The sequence below is a fragment of the Symphodus melops genome, assembly GCF_947650265.1.
Source record: "Symphodus melops genome assembly, chromosome: 8".
In the NCBI taxonomy this organism is placed as follows: domain Eukaryota; kingdom Metazoa; phylum Chordata; class Actinopteri; order Labriformes; family Labridae; genus Symphodus; species Symphodus melops.
The window spans coordinates 17741401-17753986 of record NC_136698.1 but is presented as its reverse complement, the minus strand read 5'-3'; the positions used below and the strand labels follow the sequence as shown (position 1 = coordinate 17753986).

The window sequence follows — 12586 nt, the reverse complement described above, 5'->3', positions numbered from 1 at the left end:
GGGGGGCTTTTAGCTCAGTAGAGGTCATCCAGGACAGGGACAAGCTTAATTTCTGGGTTTGTGCTAGCAGAGTCAGAGAAAAATGCGACACAAAAAGTTTGATTTTGACCTCTTACTATAGTTTACACTCCAGCCTCAATGTAAGTCACACAGGGGCTGAAGCATCAACAGTGCAGGCTGCTACTAATGTACAGGAGTTTCTGAGTGGTTTCCGCCCACACACAGGATTACTCACACTGCCCTCTCACTGCTGTGTTACAAAAGCAGAAGGTTACATTACAAACCTGGACAGAGAACAGTTTGATCTGTGGATAAGGCAGGAAAACATGCAGGTGGTCAGATTTGGATGACAGATGTTATTTGTTGACGAGCTGGCTGTGAAGTTTAGCGCATGCTGCAGATTTTACTGTCAATAAACGGTAAATGTAAACATTTAACCCAATGATTTAATATCTGCTCAAACTTGTATTAAACGTGTTATTCATATTTGGCTGGGGCAGTTTAGAACTACAGAAATCTTTATTTGGGAGTTGGATTCAGTCTCTGTCTGTTTTTCTGATCGCCTCTCAAATGTCAGATGAGCCAGCATGCAATTATCTGTCGGTTTGCATTATCTTCCAGATCAATCTTATTGTAGAGAAACATCATTTAACCACTGCAGCTATCTCTCTCTCTCTCTCTCTCTCTCTCTCTCTCTCTCTCTCTCTCTCTCTCTCTCTCTCTCTCTCTCTCTCTCTCTCTCTCTCTCTCTCTCTCTCTCTCTCTCTCTATCCCTCTGTTCTGAAACTTTAGACTTGTCAAAGAATAATTTTATTTTAACTGCTGTATATATCTTTCCATTAACATTCCATACCCAAATCAGTGTTCCTTGTTTGTCAGATTTAAAGTTTGTAAAATATTATCTTGTCCTCTGTCTTTGCTTATTGTTTTTATGATTTTAGTAGATCAAAGCAGTACACTTCTATTCAAGCAGGTGAACGATGAAGATCAGTGGGGGATACAACAGAGTGAATGCCAGAGTTGTGCTGCAACAAATACAGCAGCCGAGAGATACTGTTTTTGTTTCTACATGTTCTTAGTTCTTTTAGCTATCACACAGGTTTGTCTAACATGTGTAAGTCAGAGTCAATGAGATCATTAGATTTACAGGGTTTGTGTGGTGGGGTTCATTATGTTAACAGCTGTGTGGCGGTTGCTGTAATCCTCCCATATGGAGAACTAGAGTTTAGTTAATGGCCCTCAAATGGCTTCAGATGGTTTAAATGCTGCTGTGAACCCAGATGGAGCTGACAGTTGTGCTTCATGGTGTAACGTAAACTTTTGTTTTTCACACGTGTGTTTAAGATGCAATTTGTGCAGTGCTAATGTTTTTTTTCTATTTTTTTCATCAGGCATTTAAGGAAATGCTGTATGCAGCCCAGGATCAAGCCCCGTCCATAGAAGGTAAGGAGACCCCTTGTTTGGATTAGCACACGCAGACACATCCTCACAGACACACACGTCTGTGCTCTCTGCCTGGGGCCTGTTTGGGCTTCCCCAGAATAACAGCTCTTCATTTGCTAAAAATAGGTGGAAATGATTGCTCTCATGCTGCCAGTCACTCTATAGACTATGATCTAACCAGATCATGTCCAATAACTAAATCTTTACTTCCTAAGTATCAGTGAAGTCTATCCTATCTGATTAAATTGGGGTTTTGGAAGACAGGAGTTGAAACTCGCCTTGTAATGAAGTTCAAAGTTTGATGAGGTGAAAAGGTTTTTGTTGTGTATGTTAGCTGTGGCTTTTCACTCTTCTACTGAATTGAAAACAACAAAGTGTCTTTAGCCCATGTGGCAGAGCAGAGCTGGAGTTCAACGGCCAGCAGTGCTGAGTGTCTTTGCGCAGCAGCAAAGATAAGGAAGGCAGCCCGCTATAATTAATCCCTGGCATTGGACTGCAAGTGATGCGTGCAGAGGGAAGGAATGTTAACCATTCGTTTTTATTTTAGACACCCATTTGTGGAGGTAAACAACTTCATTGAACTGCAGAGGGGAGGTTTTGTTTATCAAGTGTTTATGTGATGGTGGAAGTGTACCTGAAGAAAAAATATATTCTGAAATACTGCTGCTCAAAAAAGTGACCTCCAGCATGTTGTATGTCCGTATCTGTGATTGGATCAGTGTATATGCAAGGGTTCGAAAGTATCTGCATGTGCCAGAGCTCAGTTCCAGCTCTTAATGTGGATGAGAGTGAGCTGTAAGCCTGTAAATGAGAACTTAAGATGAGTCACTAAGTGTGTGGATGATTGATAATAATGATGTGTGTGTGTGTGTGTGTGTGTGTGTGTGTGTGTGTGTGTGTGTGTGTGTGTGTGTGTGTGTGTGTGTGTGTGTGTGTGTGTGTGTGTGTGTGTGTGTGTGTGTGTGTGTGTGTGTGTGTGTGTGTGTGTGTGTGTGTGTGTGAGCTTCAGGTGCAAAGATCAGTTTCAGATATTTGTTGACAACTTTATGGCTGCAGTTGGTCCTCAGAATGTGTTTTGTAAATGAGTCATTAAGTGTGATTGAAGTGTATATTGGATACTCATTGTGTGAATAGTTTGTCTTACATTTTGTGTTTCTAAAGCTCCCAGCTCTTGTTCTATGATAACACATGTGCTGTCTCCTGTTTGAAATCGGTCTCCAGAGGCTGTTAGCAGCGCTCACAGCTCAACATGGATGATAAATCACGTCCTGTCTCAGGTCTGAGCTGTACTCATGGGTCACTGCTCTGTTTCTGTCAGCCTGCTTCAAGATAGGTGAGCGTGTCTTACTCACAGAGACAGGATCGATCAATCAGTAGGAAATCATACTGTGCCAATCATCTTGTACCTCTGTGACGTTTTGACATTCCCCGCTGAATCAGATTGATGAGCGTGGTTCTCACTCTTTTTTTTCTCCCTAACACATGTGCAGGATGTAACCAAAACACTGAAGCAGCCAACACAGAGAATGAGCAATGGCATTTGTTTTAAAAGAGTGGAGAAGTCAGTGAAGATATTCTACATGTGTCTCTCTTTCTGGTTCTATCATAAAGACAGAGAGTTATTTAGCCCTGTGTAGTACAGTCTCCTGTGGCTGAGGTTTGTTGGCTTTTCATAAGAGAAACCAGATTAGCGGGTGTTATAAAGTCCAAGCTAACAGCAGCACTCTCTCACACACTCTCTCTCTGTCTCTGCCACAAGACATAATCTTTCATATCTGATTACATTTAATCTGGGAGAGTACGATATTGGAAAAATGGTTTGCTCTTACATTGCTGTCTGTTTTTGCTGTGGTGGACGGAGTGCGAGCCAGTTGATCTTTAACAATCATCATGATTATCAATTATTTAAAAATGTCCAAAATTAATTGAACTGAATTGAGTCCCATGGTGATGGCTTTTTATTTGTTTTTCCTGACTTACAGTCCAAAACACACTGAAACCCATTAACTATCACATGATCCATTATTCAATTCAATTACTCGGTCAGTTTTTGATTTGTCATCTGTTGCCCCTCTTATTAATTATGAATTACCCTTTCAGCTCATAGAGCAATAATTGTAATTAAAAGTGTTGACGTTTTTATTTGTAATCCACTGATATTCAATAATCTTTAAAAGTGACTAATACATGTTTCATCAGACGATTGCACCTTCAAACACGATGAAATTGAAGCACTATACTTTAAACCTTGCTCATTAAATTTAATCTTTTCCCTTTAGCGATAAATCAGTGATCAGGATTTGATTCAAGGGTGAGCCTCTCTCTCCCTCTCTCGCTCTGTGTCTCCTGCCTCATTCATTACAAAAACCAGCATTTTTGGTATTCAGAAGACGCTCCACTTGGCCTGAGGGAGACAGTTTACTGGGTTATAACCACTTTGCTCTCTCACTGGACACCCTGCTGCACCTGATAGAGCAGTGTGGTAGATAGACGCGAGGCTGAACAGACATCACTTCAAAGCCTCTGTCAGAGCCTCTACATATGGCTCTTTAACAGGACTATCACTACATGGCCAACAGCATTAAAAAGATGTGTGTTGAGCCTTTCAAAATTGTTTTATTGTCATGCTGTATTCTAGCAGTGTGGTTTTTTTTCAGTTGCCTCCTTTATAGCGCTGAACAAGCTCCTGTTTGAGCGCTATTTTATCTCTTTTTATTCGAGAATTATGAACTCATCAAGCATGTTGTTAACAGACTTGCAATGACAGATTCAAATAAGCATAGTTATGTTGCTGCACATGACCTTTCACCCCTCATTTCAGTCCTTTGTTTTCATTCTCGATGTTCCTGTGAAGCGTTAAATTAAAACACACCTGTCTCTGTGTGAAGCCAGCGGACGGCAACAGAGGGAACAGCTGGTTGGATATCTGCTTCGCCCTGTTCCAACCATTACAATGAGTTACAACTCAATCTAATTCAATTAGACCTCTCATTATTGCAAGGATACGAGAACAATGGCTGACACACACGGCATGATATATGAGTGTGACTGTAATATATTCTCTACATGCCTTACATGCCTTTATCTACATTATGATATATGTTATTAATTCAACAAATAGTAGGTTTCACTCTCTGTCATTCATTTATTCTCTCTCTCTCTCTCTCTCTCTCTCTCTCTTTTTCTCTCTCTCTCTCTCACCCATTCACTCATTCATTCATTCGCTCATTCATTCATTGTGTTCCTCATTCTGCTGCTCTGTAAATTCTATTATAGTAATGGTATCTGTGCTGGGCCGGAGTAAAGGAGGAGCTGTGGGAAGATGGCAGTGATGGGACTGTTTGAATCACACTGAGAATAAGGGTGGGGCTTAAATCTATACTCTCACACTCACAAACATACACACTGTCTGAGGATTGGAGTGGGGGGCTACGTTATTGACTTACAGCTCCAGAGAATGGATTTTCCTCTGAGTCATAAGGGTCTGCATGTACAAGATGCATCAGACAGACAAAGGAAGAGAAAAAAACGGAATGATTTCTTATCTATTATTATACATTTGTTTTCTATAGTAAAGCTTCTTGTCCCGAATGAAAGTCCACCTTATTTTTATTTTTTTACCACTGCCTTGTGGCTTGGCTGTCAGTTTGCCTCATCTCTTCAGGGCTTTTCATGTTTTATGCAGTCAAATCAATAATTGTACAAAAGCAGTGATGTGAAAATAGCTTTCAATGCCTCGTTCAATTCTTCCTTGTGGGATAAAGAATTTCTCGACAAACTCTATAAAAAATATTTGCAAAAAAGGTCAATGTAGCCTTCTATATTGATAACAATAACCGTATTTAGTTCATTGTTTTCAAAAAGGCCTCCACTATTTTGGATTTCTGTCTTATCTCTTAAGATAAAGATGTTCGTGATCACACAAACTGTAAACCTTTTTAGATGTCGAACATTTCTTCATTGAGGCAAAGTCCTTGATGTCAGAATGTTTTCTTCACCACACTGAGGATTCAACCCACACACGTGCTCTGACAATCTCATTACACAGCTCGCTGAAATGCAAATATTGTGCACCTTACATGTATTCTGCTGAGCAAACCAAAACGGTCTGATAAAGTGATGTTTATGAAACAGTGCTCTGTGCAATCTGACAATGTTGATCTCAAAGTTCTGGGACTATGTAGCCAAACAGATTTCACATAAATGGTTAATAATACTAATGATAATGACAGTAGTAAAGTTCAATGAGCAATATATAAGATTGTTTCTGAATTAAATCATAAAATGATCTTAACTATACTGTCATACATTAAGTTAAAGTGAACTCAGATATAACTGATTCTACCTAACTTAAAAAGGCTGCATTTGTCTAATGAACTCAGAAACAAGGTAAAACTAGGATACATAATATAAATGTTTTTTTAAAAAAAAGACAATTCTGTTCAATGTTTTGAATTTTGACTGCAGTATCAAATTAAAATGTGATAGAGAATATCAAGTCTAACAAAGTGCTTTATACTCAATATTGAAGGCAATTTGAAAGACACAGAATTGGAAACACAAAGACTAATTGAGGAACTTAAAATAATGGTTTTCTTAAAAACAAAAAAACCCTTTGTTTTATGTATTATTTGTTGATATGTCTCTTTCAAGTATGGGTTACTTTCAGAAGTAACTCCCATATTAACGTCATAATGTTCATATTAAATAATAGGGGTAAAACAACAAACTGAAACCTTGAAAGCATCCTGGTTTCTCTCGTATTGTGTCTCACCAATCCCCAAGGCACGTTGTTTGTGTTTATGTGATCTAATAAACACTTCCTGTCATCACAAACTTTACAGTTTCATGCAGAAGAACAACAAGAAAAATCCTTTTCCATTTGAAATGTATGAATGGAATCGCCCTTTTCTCTGCTTTTGCTTTTGTTCTCACACGCCCCGGGACACATTTTCTCCCTTTAATTAGCCTGTTTGTGGATTTAAACATAACGGTAAACATCCAGACTGTCGCTTCTTCTCCAGCTCTTCAAGCACCAATCTTACAGGTGTCTTTGTGTCAGTCTGAGTCCTCACACCTGATCTGCTTAATAAGAGCTGAAAATGAATCAAACCCACAAATTACCCAAACGACACCTCCCGCACAGCGCTAATTCTGCTGTTTTCTTTCATTCATGTCGTCACTCTTAGGCCATTTTGTCTGCGGTAGATGACGAACATGATAACAGGTTGGTCCAGTGCTGATTATCATTCTGCTGGCGTGTATGATGGAACAGCAGCTGTTATTACTGTTGTTGGTTCTTCTCTGCGTCTGTCCTCACCCCTGCAGAGAATTCAGTCATTTTCAGACAGAAAAAAATGAGTAGCATATTTTCTTCTCTCTCCTAATTAAACGTTCTCGGAGACCTCTTCCTTTTGTAGCGGTGCAGTAGTGTGAGTGATTTTGTTTTTGTTTCTTTTACAGGTTGTACTGTTTTACTATTTACTTATGTTGTGTACACAAAAACACGTTTTACTTTGTCTTTGTTTACTTAGTGATTCGTATTTGTTTGGTCATTGTATTTTATTTATTAATTTTTGCATACCTATTTATTATTTTAATTCATTTTAATTAAGAGGTCTGTTTGTTTGTGAGGGTGGTTTGTGAGGCTTGTGTTACAGGGTCTCCAATGTTTTTCAGGGGAAAAAAAGTGAACTGCATACCATTTGCACTGTATGTTTAATAATTGTTTCTATAAAATATGTTGATAAAAAAAAAAAATCTCCAAAATGCAACCACACTATAAAAATAGCCTAGAGGACATGTTCAGTGAGTTAACACACTGGTATATTTTATGAATTATGAATCACTTTTATTCATCTTGGAAAAGTAAATAATTAAATGCATGCATATACAGTCAGTGTCTCTAGGCCCAGAATTTCAAGGATGCACACAAAACAGACACCTGGGCAGCAAGGCTGTAGAAATAAATACACATCTGTTTGTTTGTAGAAGGACAGACATATGCTGGCAAGGGGTCATGCAGGCACTCAGGTGAGAAAAGGAGTGGATTTAGGGGAGACAGATGGACGACAGACAGACAGGTAGAAAGGCAGACGGGTTAAGAAGGACCTACATGTGTCAGCCAGGGTCTCCAACCAACCTGCATTATTGATGGGCTCTTTGACAAGCTGCTGCCTGTTCTCCACTCCAAAAGCTAATTGTTGGTTTTGGTGTGGGGGGTTGTTTTGTCTTTATGTCTTTCATTTTGGTTTCATGCGGATAAATTGGTGGAACCCTCCGATCCCACTAAATCATCTGGAGTGCCATTAAATCAGAGCCGCTTTAAGTTAGTAAAAAGAACTGAGTTGCCCTATAAGATCTTTTGAATCGTATAGGTGGAGAAATAACTTAACTATTTTAATACCTTACCATATTGTTCTCATATAGCTCATATTATTATGCTACCTTTTACCTTTTCTTGTTTTTTTTGCTCCAAAACATACATTTTTCAGAAGAGTCAAACATTTCCTGAAGTCCTTTAAATAGCAGAGATTATTAATTCAAAAATACACCAGCGTGGGATCAAAATCTAAGCAAACGTATCTAACTAAATGCCACCAAAGCAGGAAATTTCTTAAGCATGAGCATCCATAATAGACCCGAATGAATATTTTTTCTTTTCACATGAGCAGGTTGAGCTTCCAGGGTGGATTTAAAACAGCACAGATCCTTTAAAGTATTAAATGAGGGAGGTGGATCGTGAGACTGGTCCTTTCATGAGGCTTCTGACAGCATTAGTGGGGAGGGGAGTGTTGGGGTCAGGGTCAATACAAACCAAGGATCACTATCCCAAGGTCAGGCCCTAATCGAACCGAGGTAATGAACAATGAAAAAGGTGATAGGTAATTGGATGAGGACTTGGATGAAAAGACATGGCCAGTCCTTGTCTATTATGTCTGCTTGGATTGCTAAGAAAGAATGAAGAAAAGGAAACACTGAAAAACAACGATAAATGAACTAAATGGTGTTGTGGATGTCCAGTGTGAAAGAGGCAGAATCAGAGAGAAAGAGAGAGATCCTTCAGGCAGCAGACAGACAAACAGACTGAGTAGGAGGTCCCTGGGCTCATCTCCAATGCATGTTGCCCTGCATTAGCACCACAGCCATCCTGCAAGAGAAGAGAGAGGAAGAGAGAGAGAGAGAGAGAGAGAGAAGGCCTTAATAGATGAAAGTCTCCTATCCATCCATCCATCCATTATTCATTGGTGAATTAGATCTTGCCTGAAAGAAGCTGGGGATGATGTTAGGAAGAGAGGGGGGGAGAGGTATCTTTTGTGGTGTTAGGATAGGGTGAGGAGTTCAGGTTCAGATGTGGCTCATGCAGGGATGGTATTTTTAGATTTTGGCCATTTTAAAGACTCTCGAATGATGTGATTTCCACTGGTGTAAATTTAGTTCTGGTGAAAAAGGATTTAAGATGAGAGGGAGGAGAGAAGGGGCAGATATGGGGGCTTTGTTGCAAATATGGGATATACAATGATGAAAGGTTAAAGGATAGGTTAGAAGTGCTCAGAGGAAGAGGAGCTCGTTTTACAATCCTAAGCAAACAGCAGCACAACTAAATTGTTATTAGAGGATCTATTGGTGCACTGGAGTGTTAATAGCAGGTGCAGGATGTATGGCACAATCGCACTATTAAGATATTACACAGACCAGATACAACGAACGTTACATGCAAATACAGGTAGGTACAGACCAAAATCAGGCACAATAAATAATGTGCATCACAGTCTAAAAAATCAAATGCACAGGAGTAAGTAAACAAAAACACACAACAACCCAAAGCCAAATCATAGTCACCACAAAAAGCATTTGTGGATCTAACAAATTCACAGTGTTGGTTAAAGGTTGAACATATTTAATCTGAAGTCATTATATATGTCTATCTGTCTGTACACATACACATATGACATAATATGAATAACCTCATGTTTTTCACAATGTCCTGTTAGCTCTGTTATCCATGAACTATATGACTACAGAACTTTTTTAAATATACATAAAAACACTAGATTAGAGTCTGTGTAGGTAAATATTATGTATTATTATATACTGTCTAACACATATATACTACAAAAGTACAGGTCTGTGAGTGAGCTGAGGGGGCTTAGCCTCAAAGGGTTTCCATGAATCCTGAAGTCATCAACCATAGCATCTCTGTTCCTCTGCAAGTGACTTTAAATATGTGTGCACATCTGTTCTCGCCTTGGCAATGATCTACTGATCTCCATAACTAATGACTGTGCTGCCAGTGAATGAGAGTGACCAGTGCAAGCTGTGATCTCTACATCTTCAAAGACAGACAGAAGCCTGAAGCTAATTCTGAAGATGAAAACAGAATAGTGTTCATTGACAAAGATAATACAATTTTAAAGTTAAAATAACAGCCAGCATAGATCATACAATCTGGCAGTTTGCCTGCTACAGAACTAGAGATGCATACAGTACATAGCTAAGCCCAAACTCCTGAAGCATGTGAGGCATGGGAATGTAATCAGATCTGTTTGTGTTGATTAGAAATCAGCTGTCGAGGTCTCAGGGGTTTGGTGTATTTATTTAGCATCTGCATGGCTTTCAATCCATAAGCTAACCTCTGTTATTAGGTAAGTTATTGTTATTAATCAGAGATGAGAAGCCTAATACCCAGCTTTGGCTGTATGCCAGCAGATCAGCCAGGCGTTGCTGTGAAAGCGATCACTCAGAGCTGACCGCTTGGCATTTATCTAGAAAGGAACCACATCAGACTGGTGTGATGGATTAATTCAAATAGATTTCTTTATTGACTGATATGCTTGGCTGAAATAAGAAAAAATGTCAGTGAATTGTTTCTGCAGCTTCAAATGTCCCATACACCCAAATGGCATCTGTACTGAAGTCACAGATTGAGCTTCAGCTGTTTGAGTAACAGCCTACTATGCAAAGCAGGGAATTGATGATGGACTGTTATAGAGAGAAGAATGGAGACAAACAAAAAGAAGAAGAATGGAGACGTGGGACCTTGTCTCTGCTGTGTGTGTTTTGACGTGTTTCTCTTTTACACTGCAACTATAGTACTTCTTATTAATGTAACTGACTACACCCTAAAATAAAAGGCATATACACACATTCATGCACAGGCTCTAGCAAACAGGCACATACGGCGTTGGATTCAACAGGGGGGTGTGGGTGTGATTGTGAGCTATAGGTGATGACAGCAGGGCCATATGCCGATTTATTTCTGGTGTTTTTTTCTTCTGGCACTGCAATTAGAATACAACCAATAAAACTGTTCCACAATATTGACAATCTGCTGAAGACATTTAAAAGACATTCTTTGCTCTACAGTAAAGTGTATTAAACAATAATGCACTCTTTCCCATCTTGCCTTTTAATTCTTTTATCTACATTAATTATTCACACTATGATCAGGCTAGTCTTTATTTTAGGTGGAATTGTACATGTGTACAACATGCATACATGTTTCATATCTGATGGCCTTAGAAAGGTGGTGTGATGTGTGGTCTGCTTTGCATTGTGTTTTTTTCGTGTGTAGCTTTTTGTAGAAGACACAGTGTCCTTCACCGTGTGCTGCATTGCCTCTCTGGAGAAATGTTCAGATCCTGGCTCAGATTGGCTCAAAGGCCTTGAAACGTTGTTACAAGGTACCAATCACATGAAACTCATATGAGGACGTCTCCTCTCTATACTGCTGTATCGACTTTCAACTGATTGTCAACACAATCACAGGCGTCAGCAGCACTACACCTGGCAGCAGAGCGATCTATATCATGGTTTATATCTCGGGAAAAGATGATCATGTTGCAGAGAGTTTGACTTTAAATTTAGGATCTCAAATTGTGTGTGGGTGCATGGAGAGTGGGTTACAGAAGTGGCATATATTTATGTTTGCCTCTCTCTCTCTCTTTCTCTCTCTCTCTTTCTCTTTATATTTCATCCTCCATCGTTTGCCTTTGGGCGAAAAGAGAAAGAAACACTCAGAAAAGACAAAGAAGTAGACAGAGGGACACTCAGGGTTCAAATTGGCAGAAAAAAATGAAAAAGGGAACCATGAGAGGGAAAAAAAAAAGAGGTGACATTGGTGGTAATTGGAGAAAAGGCAGCTAAAGCCTCAGGGAGCCTCTTCTCCCAGGCATTACTATCACTAACATAAAATGTGTGAGAAATGAAAAAGATCTGGAGGCAGAATAGAGAACAGAAGCTGGCTGAAACACTTTCATTTGCCTATTCATTAAATTTGTATTCTAGGCACATTCTTACTTTTTTGATGGCAGCAATAAGAGCTGTTATTTGAGTCCAATACATCTGAGGTCAGAGGATAGTTCTTTAGGGGCAAAAGAAAATTGTTCCAGATTGAATTTCTATTCTTATTTACTCTATATCACCATCTTCTAATCCAGAGACCATGTGAGCAGAGACAGATATCAATTATTTACTGCTATTGTTTCCTCCCGGACAGCCTGTCTGTTTTTATATTAAATGCTGAATTATTAACAGTGTGTGAGATTGGAGATGTGGTGAATCTCCCTCCTGGTACTCGTGAATCACTCTCTGGCAGCAACAACAGCCAAAAAAACCCAGGTAGATTGTTAAAGAAGAAGGTAATGAAAGCATCATTAGTGCGTCTTTATTATCGCAATCTTTATTTGTGACTATTGTGAGAATTAACATTAGACTCTACACATCGTTTTTCTCCTCCACGTTCACTACTGGACCCCATTTCTGTCACAAATAAAGACACACACACACACACTCACACAACTATTACATGAACTCATTCAGTGTTCCAAACTTTCAATTTATTATTAATTAGTTCCCACAAAATCCAGCTGATTGTGGAGTATAGTTTTTGACCTGTGATTAATCCATTCATAAATTAAATGGATAGTCAAATCACGTTTTTGGCTGAGAGCCACATTAATTGAGCAGGTGTCATGACAGCTACTAGAGACCCTATGATAAAACCCTTTAAACACAAAGTGTTGGTCTTAACAGCAGAGCCCATACAGCACTGTGTACATTAATCTTTTACTGCGGTGATGTTATGTTCTCCTTCTGCCATCTACAGAAGTGTCATCTTGACTTCTAACCATTGATTCTATAA

General features: G+C 39.2%; 1 protein-coding gene across 1 annotated transcript in view; it reads left to right on the top strand.

The window, feature by feature from the left end:
* The window catches only part of xpr1a (xenotropic and polytropic retrovirus receptor 1a), a 66469-nt gene that overhangs the window by 4668 nt on the left and 49215 nt on the right, over positions 1-12586 (top strand). Inside the window, exon 2 of the mRNA XM_079349689.1 lies at positions 1392-1443. Coding sequence (XP_079205815.1) covers positions 1392-1443 — 52 coding nt within the window. The remainder of the gene's footprint in view (positions 1-1391; positions 1444-12586) is intronic.